We start from the raw sequence: 21,190 nt of genomic DNA on the forward strand, positions 1-21,190 counted from the left end.
AGGAAGGGGTTGCCGTTCCCCCGTTCGGAGTATTAAATTAAGATCGAGAACTCCGGGGGCCGGGAATGGCTTTAAGGAGGGAGGCACATCGGGGCCATTTATTTGCCCTCCTCGCCCTGGGGACCGCATGGGCGAACTTGTCCACGCGTGGAAGGAAAGGGGAGACTATTTCGGGAGATTTTTCCTCAAGCTATCCAGAGCGTAGAATCGACTTCAGGTGGCCAGAAGAGCGACTTCGCGATTTTTTCCACAAACAAGCCAGAGTGTGCAATCGGCTTCAAATGGCCAGAAAGGCGACTTCGCAGATTTTGGGGACCGAACCTTGCGAATTTCCTGGGGTCCTCGATCAGCCTAAGACCAAGTAAATATTGCCGGCAGTCCTGGATTTTCGAGGACTTCCAAGGACTGGAAGGTTTCCGAGTACCACGTGGGCGAACTTCGTGTCAAAGAAAAGAGAAGGCAATTTTGAATGATTTTTTTCCTACAGTTAGTCAAGATCTGAAATCGACCTCGAATGGTCAAAAGAGCAACTCCGCGGATTCCGATGAACGAACTTTGGGAATTTCGTCGGGTCCTCGATCGGCTCAGAACCAAGTAAATCACCAGCAGTCCCGGGTTACCGAGAACCTCCGAGAGTGGTCCGGACATCTCGACTTTACGAGGGAACTCCGTCGTCGAGGAGGCTCTCCAGACCGGGCACGCGTTTACGTCTCGAACATCCGCCATGCGCCGAGTTTGCGGGAATTAGGACGTGCAAAAACGCCTCAAGAGAGCCGAGAGGGGGTCCAGAGAATTCCGTCCCGTTCGCCGGGATTACGCCGAGGGTCGCGCATATCTGAATTATTCGCGGTAGAGCGGTGCCCGTGGCGATCCGGGGAAGACAGCGAATACGGAATAGGAAACGTTTATTACACGGCAACGCGGAGCGTCTGACGATTTCTTATTCATACAGGGTGTATAAATATATTCCGCGTGTATTCATACGAAAGAAAGGCACTGTCGTGGAGGGAGAGAAGGAGAAGGAGGGGGACGAAATCGTCGCGACGTGCTCGCCCGCGAATTTTTCGCAAGCATCGCGAGCGAGTTCTAAGAGGTACCCACTAAGTACGCTTTAAGGGTCTCGTTAATCCCCGAGTGCCAGCGGCGTAAAGAGCACGAGAGACTTCGCGGAGCGATCGTAAATGTGCATCCGAGACTCAGAGGGTCCTCTTCGTGCACCTGTACGAGAGACATGAGAGATACCACGCAGCATCCCCGACGAGTGCCCTTTCCTAATAATATTTTCCTACCGGAACTCCCTTTGGAATCCGAGCATCTTCTCATTTCTATATTCCTACGAGAACGAGGAACGTTCCTGAATAAAAGACGACGCAATAATTGCACTTTTCGATGCATTACGGAGACGCTGCGAAACGGGTTCGGAACATAAACCCATAGATACAGACTGCTAACTCAATAGAGGAAACGCAAATAGTTATTCTCTCAAGAAATCATGAATTTTAAGTTTCGAGGTTCTCCTCTAGACTCAAGAAATGCGAAGGATGTCGTTTATGGAAGAGAGTTTCGGGTCGAACCGATTGAACTCTCGTAATGGCGACGTGGCGCCTCCTCGTTGCCAAACCCGACGCCTATTTGGTCGATTAGGAAGCGCGTCGCCAATAAATGGTTTTGGCGACACGATCCTTCCTCGTAATTCTGTACTTACTTGGATGTTGCAGGAGAAGAACCTCTTGCTCGCTCCCGAACATCTCTCCATCCCGTTCTCGCTGCAACAGAGGAAATCGCGAAAATGTATATGTGGACATCGCAAGTACAGGTACACAAGTAGGTAATCTCGCCAGAAAAGAGTAAAGCAAGCAAACCAGATTTATTCAGCGGAGTCGAGGCGTGCTTTGTTGCATCCTGGTCCTCGAGACTCCGTCTCCGAGGAGGCCAAAGAAAACCGCAGTGAATTTTTGCACCTTTCATTTCCCATCCCGGCCCCCTTCCGAGGATTCGCCTCGCAAAAAGCCCGAGAGGAATGGCGACCGTTCATCTTCCGGCGCGATAATTCATATCCCCCGGTCGCATCCTTGCATACATTACTCGCGAACAGGTGAAACCCGGCCCTGGACAAAACCTGGTCGCCCTTCCTCTCAGAGCCCTTCTAATAGCGCGCCGCCACTCGCGCTAACTCGAGAGAGTGCAAATCGAAGCCGGCTTCGAAAAAAATTAAGGCCGTTCAAAGGGCGCGCCGGCTCGCAAGAAGAGTCATAAACTCCGCCCTCGAGGTCAAAAGTCAGCCTCGAAAACCTCCGAACTCTTTGGCGCTACGTCGAGGAGAACTGTCCAACTTGGCGGCCATTTTTAAGGGGTGTCGGTGGTCGCTCGATTTCGCGGCAATAATTCAATAGCGGCGAAATTATGCGTCCTTACAGTTGCGCCCTGATAGATCAGCTGAATTAACTCGTTATTAAGTACAATTGGCGCTATTATTGTCCAAAATCAAAGATGACCTCCCGGAAAAAAATAATTAATACGGTTCAAAGGGCGCGCCGGCTCGCAAGAAGAGTCGAAAACTCTCCTCGCGAGGTCAAATGTCAGCCACGGAAACTTCCGAACTCCTCTTGGCACTATGCCAAGGGGAACCGTCCAACTTCGCGGCCACTTTTAAGGGGCGCCGATGGTTGCCCGATTTCGCGGCAATAATTCGAGAGCCGCGAAATTATGCGTCCTCGCAGTTGCGCCCTAGTAGCATGGTCGGATTAACTCGTTATTAAGTACGACCAGCGCTATTACGGTCGATCGGTTATCGGCAAACGATTTCTCACCTCCCCCCCCCGAGAGAACGTCTTATGTAAGCCGGCGCTTAAACCGCGACCGTGCCCAAAAGTGCACCTCGGGAAGGACTTTGGAGCAATACGATCAATCGTGAGAAATTAGTGCCAGACGTCGCGAGGTGACCGTCCAGGAACCGGCTGGACCGAGGCCACCTCTGGGCGGTCTTCATGGTCCTTCGTGGTACATAGATATCACGGTCCCCGGCATGAATTTACGCCATTAACCCGCGGAGTTATGCCTCGTAGACTTCCGCACACGTATGGAAGCATTCTCGTAAATTTACACCTCGTGGTAACATTTCATGAGTGGGACGAACGGGTGATGTAGCTGCGCCTCCTAGGGTGCACGCTAACGGAGAACTACGCGTCCAATTAGCGTTAATATCTGGGATATTGTTATTTGTTAGCACGAGATAAGTTTTCTACGAGGAAGTAGCTGGCTGAAATTGAAATCACCGAAACCACTCACTCGACGTCGAGACAGCTCCTGGTCTGGTGTGCCACACCTCCCCCGCAGGACCTGGAGCATGAGCTGGGCGTGGACCACGGGCTCCAGGATCCTCTCTCGGGCTCGTCCACGTCCAGGACGAAGCTCCCGGGTAAGTAACTCTCCCCGTGCTGTCGCCTGTGCCTGCCATGCCTCAATTTGATGTGATGCTGTAACGAGATGGCCGAATTTAATATATCGATCTTCTTGGCCCCGATCCGACAAACTATCTAAGGGAAATTAATTACTTGCGATAATCTAAATGTTTCTTCCTTAAGAAATTCCTCGACTCCGGTATATATATCAAGTGGAAATGAATTTCCGAGAAGAATTTCATGCAGAAAATTAGACTCAAGTATCGAGAATTTAAAGAAAGAAATATATCACAATTTGGATGAAATATTACGCTAAACTCGAACAACCTAGTTACTGATATAAAAAATAATTAATGATGAATATTGTTCGAAGTTGACGAAGGTTGTTTCATGAATACTATTCATTCTTTTAGTCTTTCCCTCTTTGGAGTGAATCATCTTTTCTTTCTACCACGTTTGCGCCTAGTAAATGTAACGAAGACGAGTGAAACGAACTTAGCGAAGCTGAGTTTATGAAAATGGAGTTTCGTCTACAATTTGCCTTAGTTTTCCTCGATCTTACATTGCGAATAGTGCCAACGAAGATCCATTGACCCAAGAATTATATTTTCTGGAAAGTGATTTTTTTTCCACCTACTGCAGACGCCATTTGGGAACTGCGGGGCAAATGTCACGGGATGGAGCAACGATTCCCTGGGATCGTAGATCGGCTTCCATTAGCGGAAACATCGAGACCAAGTGGGGAGAGTGGAACTTCAATTTCAAGGCAACTCCTAGCCAAAGGGATTCCCGTGGGACTCACGGGGGTGGAGGGGCAGAAACGAGGAACCGACGACCCCGCGGTTAAGGGCGGTCGTTAGGGGCCGATCCGATTGATTTGCCACCTGTTCGACGGGGAGCCAATTGCCCGGGGCTTCGATCAAGTCTTGGGAATTGCGCCGGGATTGTAAATAATAAACGAGTGGGCGAAGTGGGCGAAGGTCGGCTCCAACTCGCGGGGGGTCGACGAGTCGAGGGGCGTTTACGAGCCGCGATCGAAATGCCGCTCATCGAATCGGCGGTTGGAGGAAATTCTCGTCCGTAAAATTACAGGGAGCCGAACGATCGTCCGGCCCTCCGGGAGGGAGCGTCTTAAGGCTAATTTCCCGGCGTAAACGGCAGGCCAGGCCGAGCGCCTCGGGTCTCGCGGTGCTCCACTAAATCTTACCGCGATCCGGCAAAGCCTTGGCACGCGTCCAGACTAACCGTCTGGGCGACGCGAATCCGGTGCTCTTGACACCTCCGGAGATAATTCGCTGACAATCCAACGTATTAGCCTCATTAAATGGATCTGTGTCGTAGGGCTATTCACTCGGAAACCAGTGAAAACGATTTTATTCTTTGAAAACCAATAGCTTTGAATTTCATACGATAAATAGCAATCTAATCCAACAAGTGATAATCGGCCTTATAACCGTGACATTGTTCAGTGATTTTCAACGATTTCAAGTCATTTCTGCTTGGGATTTCCAGTTGATTTTCACGTGATTTAGAGCATTTGAATTCATGATTACCAGAGGGAATAACCCCTCGACCGGTGTATTTCCTGCACCATATCTCGTGCGTTCACCTACGTGCGAATTTTCAAATTGTAAGTCAACCGCAGTCCATGGTGCCGGCTACGTCCACGGCAGCCGGGAAACTTTCCTCGAGGAAAAATTGATTTTCTTTCACGAGCAGGGTCCCGTAAAAAAGTCAGGTTACGCCACTGTTAGGCCTGCTTCCACGATTCGAGTTTATACCCGGGATTAGCCAACCTGGGGTTAAGTTTAACCGACGAGTTAATTGATGATGGATTAATGGGACTCGAGTTTCGAAAGCTTATTCGGAACTCAGGTTTACGAAATCCGTTAATTTTTTTTTTGGGGAACGTCTTTTGTCATCGGCGAGTCACTTTAACGTGGGATTAACTTCTCGAACGCCCAAATTCGAACTGTGGAATCTGGTCTTAGCAGTCTCTCGACATGAGATCCGTGGTTGCGAATAATTACCGATTTTCTCCAACGGTTTCCTAATGTCTGCATGACATCCCCGAGAGAAGTCACGCATGTTCCCTGAATTTTCGGATTCCCGGAAGAGCGCGACTCCTTCTCAGAAGTCTGCAGTCAACTCGAGAAAACGCCTACGCATGGTCCTAGGATTCCCGGGGATTTTCTCTTCTGTGAAAGCATTTCCTGCTGACTCCTCCGTTCTTATCACTGCCCTACCGCGAGCCTCCCATTCCCAAGCGACTACCAAGAATGGGGTGAGCTCGAATTTATTTTTCTCCCGCTCGTTTGCCGAGGCGATCGGTGCATTACGAAATTGCTTAAATGCACAGACGCGAGTATTATATATAAAATAAAAATACTAGAACGAACAGAAATGCAAAGGACCCCTCGAAAAATTTATATAGAAGAGACTCCGAACTTGGCCGCGAGGAGGAAGCCACGTTACGAGAGAATTGGCACGCACTTCGCCACAGGACGCAAACGGTGATAATGGCGTTAATTTAACGAGCCGTTGGCGGCCAGAAGGCATCCCGTTGCTTCACCGTGGAATTGCTTAACGCGTATCACCCTCTCGGAGGAATTGTGCATTATCTACGGGGAATATTTCAGCGATAATTCATCGAGTCCCACAGCCTCGTTTACTTACCCACCCCCTGCGTTTCGAAAGGACTTACGCCCATACCTTGACTCTACGGTAGACTAAATATCTCTATCGGGAGCTTTAAAAGATTAATCCAAAGAATAATTTACATATGTTAAGGTCCTCGTCCTGAGTTTAGATATTTTGCCAGGGACGCCGATGTAATTAACTATCCTGGGTTTCTAAGGACGAGGAGGATCCCGCCGAGAATCTCGCGTGACGTATTTACGCGTGCACGGCAGATGTAACCGAAAGCAAACGCTGGGAATCGAGGCTCAAAGGGAAGCTCCTCTTTTTTGGGAGAGTGGCAAAGCGACGATTAAGGCCGACGTAAATATTCCCCGCCCGGCGGACGCGTCGAGCTTTCGCGTCGCAGCTGCGGTGATTTTTGCCGCGAGCGTGGGAGTGCGGCCGCAGCATCTGCACGCTTACGTTCATTTCCGTGTAATAAAAGCGTGCCCTGGAGCTTTTTCCAGCTCCGCGAGGCCAAGGCGAGGCGAGAGGCTGAAGCTAGTAGCTCGCACTCGCTCGCGCTCGTTCAAAGCGATGAAAGCGGGCTCGCGATGCGCCCCGGGACGCTCGCAATTTTCGAGAACGACCCTGCACCTTCATTACGCGGAAAACGCGCCGGCGAAGGTGCTAAAAAAAATGTCGGCCGGTCGTTTCGAGCTTAGCTGGTTGAATAAAAATTCCAGTCCTCAGCCAGGAGCGAGATTTGCAAATTTTTGCCGCTGAGAAACATCGATTTCGCGAGTCGGCCGAAAATGGCCGCCACCCTAACTCTAGCTTGCCAATAACCTCCCGCGCGGGCTTAGAGACTGCAAGACGAGCAAATAACGCCTATATCCGGATTAACGAGGCATCTTCCCAGCTGCGCGAGTTTCGAAAGGCGCATTAGCGGCCAGTTGGCCGGTGCTAATATTATCTCGATTAAATGACCCGTGAAGCCCCGGTTCCCACCTCAAGGCTCTCCCGCAAAGACCGACCTGACTCGACGGGAGCGCTCTCCGCGGTTTCCCCAGAACGGGAGGAAAACGTCGTTTTTCCCTCCGAGATGCGAATATGCGGCGAGCTTTTGCAAAAGCTCCGACATGCCCGTTTGCTCGGCTCGAGCACTGAACAACGAAGAAACGCCGCTAACGAAGAGTCGTTATGCACTCGCCCGGTAAGGTAATCGTTTGGATTCGCGAATATCTCGCGATCGGACTCTCGAGAATGGAAAAACTTCGTTCTTCCCTCCGAGGACCAACCACCCGACATTGGAATAAAAAAAAGTACGGTGAAATAGGCACCAATCCCTAAAAGAGATGTGATATATTCACAACTACAGAAGAACAAAACTGCAAGCACCTCTCCGTGTATAAAAAACCTCCCTAAGTTCAAGGTCGCTACGAATTGCTCTTTCTTAAAAATGAATATCTAGACTCTGCATCATGCTACAAGATACGAAAGGTACTGAAGTCGTCCCACCAACCCAAGGCTTCTTATATAACCTGATATTAGTTTGTCATTCTTGTTTTTCATTTACAGACCGTCTTCACTAGTTTTACGTTATTACTGCTAATCATATTTCAGTATAATTAATTATCACTTATTGGTACGTAAGATGCTAAGTGATCCCTTATCGAGTACTACTCGGCGTCATTTACTTTCAAGTACTAATTGGAGTCATGTTAATACGACTTGAAGGGATTGAGAAGAAAACTTTGTTCAGATACAACTACAGATAGGAAGTATAACAAATCGTAACTTTTTGAACTGTATGTGCATATCTCATCCTTTTTACGGGCTGGCGTTTGTTTTAAAGTTCGTGTGGCAATATTTAATACTATTTTTTCTTAACGGAGGACGTCTCAAAAAAGGCGACGCGACTCTTCGGCGGTCGCGGGTCAATTGGTTCGTCATCCTCGGCGACGCGATCCTCGGTGGTTTCGCGCCTCGCTTCTCCGAGAATTCCCCGATGCGGTCGCGCTAAACGGTGACTAATCCGACCGACGCGACCCGATTATTAGCCGAGTCTTCTGCCCGACTAATAAATTTCAGACAATTACATGCAATGAATTTCGCGATACTAGACTGAGGGAAAAAATGTCTATCATTCAAAGAAAGTGATTTCTTAGAATTTCTATAATAATGCTCATTCGGATCAAACAACATGGAATTGGAATTACCTCAAGAAAATATTCGTTTTTCATTCCAGGAGATGATAATACTCGGTAAGTTTCTTTAAAACTGTAGCACGTTCAATGACAACAAATGACGGTGGAACATTTTACTCCACCTATTGAAAGAAATAGTTTCAGTGGCATGAAATCGTATTTCATTGAACTGAGAAAAGATAATGCCTGAATGAAAAAAAAAAAAAATGTTCTTCTTTGAAGGAGTTAAATACGTGAAACGTATAGTTTCTATTTCTAGCTTTATCATTTAGAAACGAAATATTCGATCAATGCATCCGAATTAAACATTCGGAATTTTTTAGTTAAGGCTATCTTTGATTTTATACAGCTATTTCTTTGAGTTCATTTAAAGAAATGATTTTTTTCAGAGACAGAATTTTTTTATCAGCATTGACGGACCTTGTCGGGGGTTCGTCGACGGCACGTCGCGATTCCGCCTTCTCTTCTTCCTGGGGAAGCGAATTTCGCCGCTTCCGAACGCGGTACCGTAATCGCGGCTTGACCTCACGGTCGCGGTACGTTTAGTGGCCGACACGTATGGTCGCATGGAAGAAGCGTGGAGCTAATCTATGCTAATACTGGCTGCGGTCTCGTGGTCGAGAAAGGGCAACGTCCTCGTCGTTTGCGTCGCTTATGTGCCCGTCACTCGAGGGGAGTAAAGCGCTCCCACGCTTCCCGAAAAACCGCAGAAGGACGCTCGGAAATGCTCCTCCGGATTTTTCCTGCGGCGCGAGAAACCACCCGGTTGGCGAGACGAGTTCGCGGTTAATTCGCGAGCGGAACGGACAGGTCGGTGATTATCGCCTCCGTTTCGTCGGCAATGTTGCTCGCAACGAGACGAGGGATACTTCACTCCCATCCGCGAGATTGAATCGAGACGGCCTTCGACCACCGAGAAAATTGGCGTTAATGCTCGACACTAATCTAGCCCCAGAATCTTGACCAAACAAGGGACTATTTACTGAGAAAATCGTGTTTTAATGCCGAACGTTCCATGCTGCTGAATTGCACTCTTGTCTATCACATGAGATCGAAGGAAATCAATTCTCAAAGAAGAACGTCGTTTCGCCTGATTTTCGAGTGAACTACCACTTTGGACCAATCCTCGCTCCGATACTTCGTGCCAATGGAGAAACCATATTAAAAATGACCACTAGAGATGTGAAATAAGCACCAATCCCTATCAGGGATATCGTATGAAATTAGTTTGTACAGCTACGATTTGTAAAGTTATTCTTTCTTCCTGTAGTTGTACATATCATATCCCTTTCAGGGCACATTTCGTAACTACTTTTCCTCGGTACAGCCACTCCGGGACTTTTTCCTGAAATTAATAATTTCTCGCTAAAAGACGCCGTGTGTTAAGCGCGGTCTTTCCGCACAGCAGCCGCGAGGAAAAAACCGAGATCCTCCTGGAAACTGGAGGAGGTACGATGCAACGCGATCCGATTCATCTCGGTTCATCTCCGAGGAAGATCCAAGTACGCTCGTCATTTTCTCGGAGATCCTCTATTTTCTGGTATCCCTTACACCTCTGCAAGGTCAATCCCGGAGAAGTCGTCCTCCGAGAGGAGGATAACGTTGCAGGCGATCCAACGACGCGGTCCTTGGACCAACCGCTGCTAGAGGAGCCTCGCGAGATGATCCTTCACCGTCAGAAATTAACTTCTGCTTATCCGAGGATAACGTCTTTTTTCTCGAGAAACCGAGAAGATTCCAAAGTTGTCCGCTCTTCTAACCGTACCGTATCTCGGAGTACCCCGAGAAGCCTCGTGGAGTCGATGGCGACTTTTTCCCTTATTTTCAAGAAGAAAGATCGAGTTCGAGAAGAGCACCGTAGAGTTTATCAAAATAGAAGAGAGGAAATGGACGGAATCTAAGGAATACCCGGAGGAGGTTAGTCGGAGAGGTATCTTCACTCTCTCAATTTATTCAAGAATTCTTCCTGCTCAATTGTAGAATATATTGGAAGCATATTCAAGACATCACTTAAGCTTCATTCATCGCAAAACGCATGCGATGCACGCGCAGCGTGCTTGCAAACGAATTCAAAAACAGAAAACCCTCTCCGTGTTACCTCCTTCGAACACGAACATATTTATATAAAGAGCATACAAGAATGGTGGATACGGTTTACCCAGCACTACCCATGTCGAAAATTAATTCAAAAGTTCTGTACTAATTTTCCTCTGCTATAGTTTACCTATAATAATTCCTTGAAAAGTAGCCGACCAGCGCATCGATTAACGCGTATCAGCCGCGTTCTGTAAATACTCCCGCAAGGATAGCGCTGCATAAACCGCGTCCACTATTTTGAAAACACCTTGTACAAAATCATACGATAGCAACGTCTTTTCCGTGTCTATAAACTTTACGAGACGGATCATCTTCGCGTTTCGGAATCGCGGAGCTCCTGGAAAGGCAAATTGGGCCGAGGGAGGATGTTCTGGCTCGCCGCCAGGTTCGGGGGCCTGGGGCCTCGAAACCCGAACCAGCGTCAAAACGAGAAGGCAATAAAACCTAGAGGAATGCCGGCGGCCCTTGGCCGAGGCTCAAGGCCGCATCTCCTATGGGGTCCGAGACCACGAAGGCCCTTTCTACTTACGTATCTCGCCGAGGTGCCGCTCAGGTGTGTCGCCGCGATGAACACGAGGAGCACCGACCACCTGAAACCGATCGAGAAACCAGTCGAGTTAGTCCTTGCTCTCCTACTTCCTATCGTTCCGTTTATTTCTACTCGACTCGTGCCGTTTCGGTCGGTTACTTTTACCCGCGCGATCTTAATCGCTGGTAAATTTCACCACGCGGTTTTTATTCCGCCGCGGCCGACCGCCACCGTTGCGCGCTCGTCTTATCCGAATACTCATCTCGTCTCCCGTAATATACCCAATGAATATATATATATATATATTCGCGGTTAAATCCTTGGAAAAAGGGAGAGGAGACCCGCGTATCTCCGGGCGGACCGCAAGGTTCAGCGAGAGTTCTTTCTCCCTCTCTCTGGTAACATTGACCCAGGCTTTGGAACGGCAAGGCGACGCGACGGGTTATGGCAAGACGAGTTTCGCCCGAGATGCGGTCTCGTGTCGGCCGTTACCTCGGCGTGGGCAGAGAGTTACGTATACGGGAAACGTGCTTTATTTCCGAGGCGAAAGTGAATATTCCGCGATTCGCGGCCTCCAGCCGCGGCCGAGTTAAGGAGCGGGGCAGTGGGTCGCACCCTTCGAGCTCGACCCTTCAAATCCCCCTTCGAAACCAGATTCGAAAGGAGAACGGCTAAACTCGAAATGAAAGGAAAAAGCAAGCAAATGCATCCTTCATTTCGAAGAACAGAATTAACACGGAATAATTCGTACAAAAGTATTCGCGATTTTTAACAAGGTTACAAAATAAAGGAAAGAAATCCGGACAAACGTTAGCAAATGTACTGCAGCGCGCTTTTCTCAGGATATGTAGAATTGCGCATGGAGACGTGCTCGTACATCAGGGTATAAAAATATACGAGTTTGAATATGCATTATGACATAGTCATGTACCTGTATATTACCTTCGTACGCAATTGATTACGAACATTTGCAGGGATGCAATCGAAAATTGTTATACGAAATATTTTGATATCTAATATGTACGCCCTCTGAAATTCCTATACTTGTTTACTAAAATCCCGCAATTGTACCCGGAATTTCGAAATGTCACGTTGGAAAAATTTCGAGAACCCGTGTACTATGTTTCGAACGGATATTTTGAATAGTTTATATATTTGAATTGTAAAAAAATGACCATTTGCTTTAGATGCGAGAGTGCGGGATTAGCCATGGTTTTGGACCGCAAGAGTTCTTCGACTCGGATACGAAAGGTTGGCCGCGAATTCGGCGGTCGTGTCGCCGGACCTATCTCTTCTCCGAGCTCGCAATAAAAAGATAATTAAGCCGGGCCTGGCACGCGCAACGCCCGAGGGCAGCCGGGTTAATTGAAACGCCGCTTTTCGCGAGCAATTAACGTTTCCCTCGACAAAACGCTCGGCCGCACTTGCGTGTATGGCCCTCCTTTTTGCTCATCCCGCTCGATGGCCGATCGGCCCCGAAGAGGTCGATTAGCGAAACGAGAGAAACGCGCGGCCCCATGAATATGCAGATCCGAAGCCGGGATACTTTAAACTTCGTATCTGCAGGATTGGTGCACCGACTCGATAACCGCAGATCTCGTATAATTGCGCCGCCCAGTGCGTCTTCCGTAGCGATGAGCAAAATCGGTCCGACTTCTTACTTGCAAGACCACAAAAAACTGCAAGGATGCAGTTTTTGCAAGGAGACCGGGACTGAACCGTGCAAAATCAATACTCGACTGAGAGGGACTACACGCAAAAGAAGACATTCGCACGTTTCGAAAAGGACAGCATTCCTGATATTTTGCTGTTTCTGCAGGAATTATTGCACCAACGGCAAGGATTTTTGCAATTGTATCCAACAAAGCTGTAACGATAAGAGAGCTTCCTGCAGAAAAAATGTTTGCTAAGTCAGCAAATGAATTTGTAGCAACGGTGAAAAAAGTAGCGTTGCTACGCGAACGAACGAGCAATATACAATGTTCTTACTGGGAATGAAGATCACAGCCAAGAATAGAATTTGTGTTGCCCCTGAAATAATCGTGGTTTCTTTTTCTTTTGCCAATGAAATACAAAGGTTTCCGAAGAAAAATGTTGCTCTCTCATTTTCAAGCGTTCACATTTTCCGAAGCAAATAAAATGTCTTGTTATGACGGCGAATTATTTCTCTGCGTGCAAGACCAAGATCGAGACCGAACCGTGCAAAACAAATACTTGAATGAGCAAGAGGAAAGCTCGAGTAGGCAAAACCATGACCAAGAATGAACCGTGCAAATCCAATACTCGACTGAGCAAAACCAAGATTGAACCGTGGAAACAAATTACTGAACTGCACAAGGCTCGAGTACGGAAGATCAACACCGACTTTGCTCATCGCTGATCTCCCGCGACTCCACCCCTTTTTCTTCTTTCCAAGCAACCCGATTTCCGAATTCGACAGCTCCTCTTCCCTCGATTTCCTTCCCACGTCCGAGGGGAACAAAGATTACGCGACACAAACCAGGAGATGAGCGCTCGAAGGTGTAGGTGCGTCCTCCTTTCGGAGGAATGCCCCACGTCGACTTCTCGGTGCCCCCTCGAGCTACCGAGAAAGCGAGCCGCTAACGGCGTCGCGCAAATACATCGGCGGAAATTACGTTATGTCACCGCGAATCGGAGAAAATGGCGACGTGTCGAGAGAGGGGAAGCGCTGAGGTACGAGCAAGGCTTTGCAAACGGCATAACGAGCCGCGGGCCTCTTCTGCAATTTTCTGCCACGTCTTCGCACCGTCCTCGGGTTAATGCCGATTACCGCGTGGCCGCGTTCCTGGAAACGACGAGAGAGAAACGCATTTCGGGCCCTGATAGCCACAACTGTACACGGAAAATACGGAAACGGCACATATACGGGAAAAAAAGAAATTTGCACATCTACAACATTTCCGATAAATCTTTTACTGCAGGAATAATTGCACCAACAGCAAAAAAAAAGTTGACAATTATATCGAACGCAACCGGCGGAGAGCTTTCTTCAGAAAGAATGAAATGCAAATGAATTCGGAGCAACGGCCAAGAAAATATAGTCGTCCCTATTCAAACAAATGAGTAATATACCATTTGTTATTGCTATAAAATAATATGACACCGTGAATAGAGTTTGTGTTGACTTGGTAAAACAATCCCTTTCTATGTTCTCAGTATAACGAAAATGTTTCTGGATAAAAATTCTCCTAGTCCGTTTTTAAGAGTTCACATTTGTGGAAGCAAGCAAAATGTTTTGTTATGACCCGGAATTCTTTTTCTGAGTGTAGGCGTCTTAGAGTGTGGAACGAGGCTCCGGTCGCAAGAACCACCAAGCAAGCGTCCTCTAGTGATTTCTGGTAATGAATTAACGAGCGCTCGAAAGGTCGGTTTCCATTCTCGAGAGAGTCCGATCGCGAGATATTCTCGAATCCAAACGATAACCTTACCGGGCGAGTGCATAACGACTCTTCGTTAGCGGCGTTTCTTCGTTGTTCAGCGCTCGAACCGAGCAAACGGGCATGTCGGAGCTTTTGCAAAAGCTCGCCGCATATTCGCATCTGATTACACCCAGGCAACCGAACAGCCTTTGCCCGACAGATTAAGAGCAATCCGATAACATTATAATTGGTTTATCGGTTATTAATGCCATTAGAAAGGCTCATGACCCATCCCATGCGGTGCGCATTACCGCATGCTGCAAGCAGCTAATACAGGCAAGCGTAATTTACGTGCGTGAACTTACGATATACCACTTAACGGGAGAAACGCGGAACCTCTTCTCGCATGGGAAAGCTCGCGCCCGCAGAGGAATTCCGAATTTTTCCGAATTTTCTTCCTCCTCCCTAACGATTCCCTGTAATGGAGTCTCGAGGACTGAACGGAGCGTTCGACTGAACAGGAAAGCCGTGATAGTTTCTTCTACGTTTTCGCAGAATATCTCTTTAAAAAATGAAGCCGCGAAATCTCGAGCGTGGGATCGATCGAAGATTTCGCCGAGGACGGGAGACGATCGAGGAGGGAATCGAACTCGTTTGTGCGTACCTCCTCGACCGATCCTCGTACGCACGTCCGCACAATGGATAGGTGCGCCTCGGCGTGTCGGCTAAATTGCTATCGTCTGAAAAATAAACGGCCGGGTTTAAATCATTATCGGTACGGTACCGATAAGTGGTTCGTTTGGAGAACCCTGATCGTCGGATTCGAGTACTCGTCCTCGGCTCGGAAGAGCCTCGAGGGCGCCCTGGGAACCAAGACGGCGGATTTATTCCGCGTCATCGAGATGATCTCTTTATCGTTTTCCCCTCGTTTCTTCCTCTTCGCTCTCTTCTCGATGCCGGATCTTCGAATCGGGGAACCGTTTACGGGGTTCCCGCGTTAAAGGCAACGTTTTCGCAGGATTGACGCGGCGCCTTTTTATTCGGCACTAAGTGGGAGATAAGACCACAGGGTTTCGAGGCGTGCGTCGTGTGTAACGACCGTAATGCGTTGCCGGACGAGCCGTATAATTTTCGGGGAGTGCTCGTGCGAGAGCTCGATCTTTTCCCCTCCTCGTTTCGATCGACCCGCGACGCGGAGGAAGCGAATTACCCCGGTGGATCCTTCGGTAAGAATTCACCGTAATGACTGTCGGCAATTACCGAGCTCGACAAGGCTCGTGCTTTCGAAGATGACTCCTTGCATCCACTTCGGCTCGATATCAACCGGCACGATTTCGATCGTCTCTTTGACCCTTTCGGTGCGGCTGCGACTTTCGCCAGATTGCTTCCGCTGTATAGATAGGTACTCGAATCGCGAATACTGAGCTGGACCACTCAGTTCCGATTAAAGCTCACAATAGGCAAAAACTCAGATGGTCAAAAAATAAGAAAGTCAGCCAATTTGACCGAAGGTGTAGATCAATGCAAAATTTTAACTATAGTCACCTGTAATATCGAAAAGGTTAAGGTGATATGAAAGTGACATCTGAGGGGTCAATCGTTTATAAAACTTTTCCTCAAACGAAACATATTTAATTATTTAAGATTTTACCGCGGGAACGTGGAAGTCCTAACACCGGTGAAATTTCATTTTTTTTTTTAGATAAAAAAAATTAAAAACCTTTCTAAATGAATTTAAAAAAATAGAATGTCGTTAGGACCGCCCTTGGGGACTCTATATTCACGTTTTAGCAGTTCAATCGATTCGGTATACTCAGTTAGGGAAAGTCTCATACACGAGACTCCTCAGGCGCCACTTTCGAATCACCTTAAGGCTAAAGGATCAAACTGCGGAAACTGAGGTGACGAATTCGACTTCCTTTTTCTGATTTTTCTATTTCTTGATAAGACCCAAGCCCTGGGTCTCGATTACGCAGAAGTATTCATAAATTCCGAGACTCGGCTCCCTTCCGCAATCCCGACTCTACGATCCAAGGTGTCGCCTTACGACACGAGCGACTGCAATAAAATGGCACGCATGCCACATTCGCGAGAGCGCACCTGTTCGCGCATAATCACGAGGAAAAAGATCCCCAACGGCGCGAACAATCGTTTCGGTATTATCGGCACGAGAGTCGGTAGCGCGCTATCGCCCATTTTGCCATCCTTCGGATGAAAAAAATATTCACTTGAATCAATATAATTCTTGTTCAACCATGGAATATAATTATTATCCAGGGAACCAAATATCTGACCGAGATGACAAAAACTGTTAATATTATTCGTTTCATCACATCAAATATTGTGGTACATCCCACAAAGTAAGAAAAAGAAAAAAGAATTAACTAACCGGTTCATTAACCAAAATATATATATATTTTTTTTTCAAATTAGCAAAACATTTAACTAAATACTTTAGTTTCTTGAAGCAGACGAGTTTGGACAAACGAGCCAAAATTCGAGGCACTCAACCGAGTCGTTTTATGAAATCGATCATATGTAGTTAATCGAGCAATTTTGTGTAATGACCAGACTTTTTCTTTGGCCTTCTTTGCGCCGTTTGTGTGCGTCTTCTTTTCTCTCTTCCTTCCCGTCGTTTTAACTGCGATTCGTTGTGTGAAGCGGCCGGGTCACGGCTTTTCTCCGCAGCGGAACACGGAGTTCCGCTCGCGGATGAGCATCGCGTAAATTTCAGGCCCACCGGAGCCAATCTTCGCGGGACAACTTCGGGAGAGAACGACGGCTAAGGGGTTACTCCTTTCGGAGATTAGAAGAGTCGGGCAGAAGTTGGAATTGCGGTTGGCATCGATCACTGTCGGCGCGCGAGCGAGACGCCCTAAGTACCGTCGCGTGGCGGACGAGGCGAAGCGAGACGACCCGAAACCGGGAAAACGAGGTAAACGAAGTAGACGAGGTAAACGAGGAGGCGTCAGTCGCCCAAGGGGATCTTCCTCTAGACCGAAGGAAACGGAACCGCGATTTGGCCCCTCAATCTATCACTGAATTTATCTTCAATGGCGCAAAAGGGGTTTACACTGAAAAAAAAAAATAAAAATACTATCAAACGTCACGGCAACGGTAATAAATTTGACATAACAACCTTCTTCATTGCAATAATTATAAATCCATTCCGTTTAGATGCTTAGGAGTGAAATCGTGTCAACCACTCAGAAATTGATCATTCATTTAGGGTCTGAATGACGTAGCAGTCAAATCATTTCCCTTACGTGGAAAAGACTATTGAGAATATCCCAAAAAGTACCAGGCTGTAGTTCCCTTTTTACGGGGAAAAGAATGTATAGAAGTCACCTATTTTTGGAACCGTTTACAAGAAAAGAAAAAAGATGACATACAGAAATTTATTATTTTTGAAAGGGGAGGATACTCCTACTTTTTAAAGGAAAGAGCGAGGGCATTATTTGTTCGTCCCCTTTACCTTTACGGCGCAGCCGCGAGTCGCAGTCCCGATGCGCTGGTGCCGCATAAAAAGCGCAGAGAAAGCATAAAAAGGGTTCGAAAAGTCGCACAAAGGAGCGCCTCGGGTGCGGAGGGGCCCTCGAATCTCTCGGAAAGAGCGGCGGAAAAATTGAACGAGGTTCATCAGGAAGAGGATCGCGTCCTCGGGCGTCGCGCGTTTCCGCGAGCTGGAAAAAGCAGGAATTCGACCCCGCCGCCCATCCCGCGGGATTTCGCGCGAAGGGATTTAATCGAGCCCTGCCGGGGAAACTTTGAGCCTTCGTCCCAGGTCGAGGATAACTCGGGGACGTAATTTCGGCGGAGCGTGCGAACTCGCCGTCCCCGTCGTTCGGGTATATAATCCTTCGTTAACAAGGGCGCGTGCTCCGTAGCTGTCACTGGCACCATTGCCCCGCCTCTCTTCCTGGCCCGATCGCTTCTCTGTCTTGACGACCGCCGACCAGCAGACTGGTTAATCCGCGGAGGTTCGGCTCTGTTCGAAGAAACGATTAAGTAGTTTGGATCTCGGCCACGACTCGACGTCTTCCGGCCTCCGTCTTCGAGGCGTCTCGTGCCGGCGCATATGTCGTATAGGTCAGAAATTAAGGCCCTGCGAGGTCTTCCTCGAGTCGAAATTTTAAATCTATCCTCTGCATGTTCAATCTGGAACGTTACCAAGCACTTGCGTAGACGGCTGAGATTAATGGTTAGATGGAAATAAATGTCTTTTATTTTTTATGGGAAACATTTATATATTTTTTTCTACACATTTGTGCTACCGATAATCTAATAGAAGTGACCCTTCATTATTTTATCTCAAGCACTAGAGGTTTTATATAGGATAGAAATTTCGATTCGAACGAGAGGGCGCGTTCGTTCCGATTTCCGGGCGGGATCGACATTCGCGATCGGTGTTTACTAGGTACCGAGCATCGAAAATTGACGCTCGGTTGCTCCGTGCCCGCGGATCAACGGAGCGTTCACGATGGGTTTTACGGTGACTCGTCATCTAAGCCGCGGAGCGCCACCGCATCCTCGACTGCACTCTCGAGCGCATCCTCGAGCGCACCCTCGAGTGGTCTATCCAGCGTGGTCGTGGAAACCAACACCGTAAACAATGGATTCAACTAGGCGTAACGCTGCCAAGTTTGCGGGGAACTCGGCTCCCTAATCCGTGACAACCTATCCCTTCGCTTGGTCGAGTCGAGTCGAGATACAGCTCGACTTACGTCCTTCGTTGCCCCACGCGTAGCGAGACGCCTTCCGAAATTGCGAAAGCATAGAAAAAGTGAAAACATGAAAAAGCGAAAATATGAAGAAACAAAAACGTGAAAATATGAAAATGTGAAAAAGCGAAAACATGAAAACGCGAAGGAAAGCTTCATTCGAAAAAATGTAGAAAAAGCGGCCGCAGAGGCTTCTCGACTCGACATGACAGAAGACTCGACGACACGAGTCTTTCGCACGTATCCAGGACCACGTCTTTGTGGAGCTTTCAAATGGTCGGATCGTTCGTCACATTAAAGACCGGACATATCGGGGATTCGGTTCATAGGTCGCGAGAGCGGAGTCGATCGCGACTCGGCGCCTCGCGACTCGCTATTCTTTTTCTAGGGCAGAGTCTCCATTGATGCGTAAGGATGTAAGGAAATGCGGGGGACGAGGCCCTATCTCCTTGGCATCCGGGATGTGGCCGCTATCCGAGCGGATACGCGCCGCTATCTTCGCCCACGCGACTCTAGCCAGTCGATCCATTGACCACTTCGTTACGACAAACCGTAATCGCCTCGCGACTCATAATGGTCCCTGACGATCGGCCGATCCACCGATATCTCCGTTCCGATCGATTCTCCGCACCTCGGCGAGCCACTTCGCCTTCGAGGCGAACGGACGGTCTTTCCTTAGGGTCTCTTAATTTCTTAATAAAATGCCCGATCCGAAGAGGCATCGATCTAATAACCGAGAAAATCGCTCAATTCGCCTCGACGGGAGTCGCGGCATCCTAGGTCCTCGGCGTCTCGGGCCTCTCCACCTGTCCGAGGCGTAATCGCTCGTGCGAGCCGGCCAGAAAATTGCCGGTTATGCCGGCTAAATTCGCGGGCGCGGGTTTCCTCGTATTAAGAGCGGTCTTCGAAAAAGGAGAGGAAGGGAGAAAAAAATTGACGGGCGCGCGCGAGGACTCGCCATTACGCGCGGTCCCCGCTCGAGGACCACCGACAGCGAGTCGGCCCGCCGAATTTGGCCCTTTAAGGACCCCCGGGGACGAATCTCGAATCTCGGTCCCACATTCCGACGAGAAGCTGCCACTAGGGGACAAAAACTCCACTACCAGTCTCGTGTTCGACCTCGGGGTTAAAGTTTCGCCTGACGCGATTCCGGCTCGACGAGCTATTTCTGTTCGCCAGACGGTGTACCGGAGAACGTCCTCCATCTTCGACGAGTCGTATTCCGCTCCTTCGAGGATCATCGCGATCGATCCATCCAAAAGACGGCTCCTCTGGGATCGACGAGCGAGGAGAGAGCTCTCGTTTCGCCCAGAGATCCTGTGGAGGAACTCTGGCCCTACTCCAGTCGAAATTATAACCCTACCTTGAACCCTAAGTAAACCCTCTTCTGGCCCTATTTCACTCCTGACTCCCTACTTTCGTGCTTATACTTAAATGAATTTCACTGAAAAGTTCCTTGACACTTTGTTTCCACTTCCAAATTTGTGAACGAACTTGCAGACAGGCATCCAAAAGGTGCCCTAATAGATGAACATGGATCGTGGATACAAATGAACACATGTATCATTGACCGAAGTTGCTGTTGAATGAATAAAAATAAATGTCAAAACTTAGTGCCGCAAGATTTTTCGGCCGACCCAATACGTTCTACATCCTACAAATTAAATCCTACTTTAGGCGTACAAGAATTAAACTATCTGCCAGGACTTTCCAGGTCTACGATTGGACTTCGATTGTACAGAGATCGCCTTTCCTTATATGATCTCAAAACCCATGCATACATTAAAAAGGCCTACAATTGGAGATTCTAGGTAGTATAAAAATTGCTTCTCTGGTACTTTTACATAGACTCATCTCGTCTCACGATGAAATTATCAAAAGTAAGAGGTCACAAGAGGGAGAAATTTATTCCTGGACACGCGTCGTGCTAAATCGGAACACCTTTGCCGTCCTGTATGTTCGCGCGTAGACGCTGATGTACGCGCGGATAAACATATACCCGTTGATCGAGCGTGACTTTACGGGCAAATCGAATGAATAATCGATCTTTGGGAGCGTTATGTCAGCCGCTCGGTGTATGCAGATGACTCGGCCGATGTCATCGGGGATCGCGCGAGTAATCCTCGGATGGGTTTAGTCACCCGCCACTCCTCGACCTCCACGAGAGGTATCTGCCCGACAACGGAGATGCAACCGCGAGTGCAGCGGAAATGCATCTTGGTGATATCTTCTT

At 48.2% G+C, this 21,190-nt stretch overlaps 1 protein-coding gene across 4 annotated transcripts in view; it reads right to left on the reverse strand.

The window, feature by feature from the left end:
• LOC105697286 (papilin) overlaps nt 1-21,190 on the reverse strand; it is a 73,534-nt gene that overhangs the window by 17,709 nt on the left and 34,635 nt on the right. For all 4 annotated transcript variants that reach the window (XM_012420478.1, XM_012420479.1, XM_012420480.1 and 1 more), the window contains exons 2-4: nt 10,857-10,917; nt 3,289-3,476; nt 1,706-1,766 (exon numbers count right to left, since the gene is read on the reverse strand). In XM_012420478.1, the coding sequence (XP_012275901.1) occupies nt 1,706-1,766; nt 3,289-3,476; nt 10,857-10,917 (310 nt within the window). The remainder of the gene's footprint in view (nt 1-1,705; nt 1,767-3,288; nt 3,477-10,856; nt 10,918-21,190) is intronic.

Source organism: Orussus abietinus, unplaced genomic scaffold (assembly GCF_000612105.2).
Source record: "Orussus abietinus isolate OABI.00-Male unplaced genomic scaffold, Oabi_2.0 scaffold194, whole genome shotgun sequence".
Lineage (NCBI taxonomy): Eukaryota > Metazoa > Arthropoda > Insecta > Hymenoptera > Orussidae > Orussus > Orussus abietinus.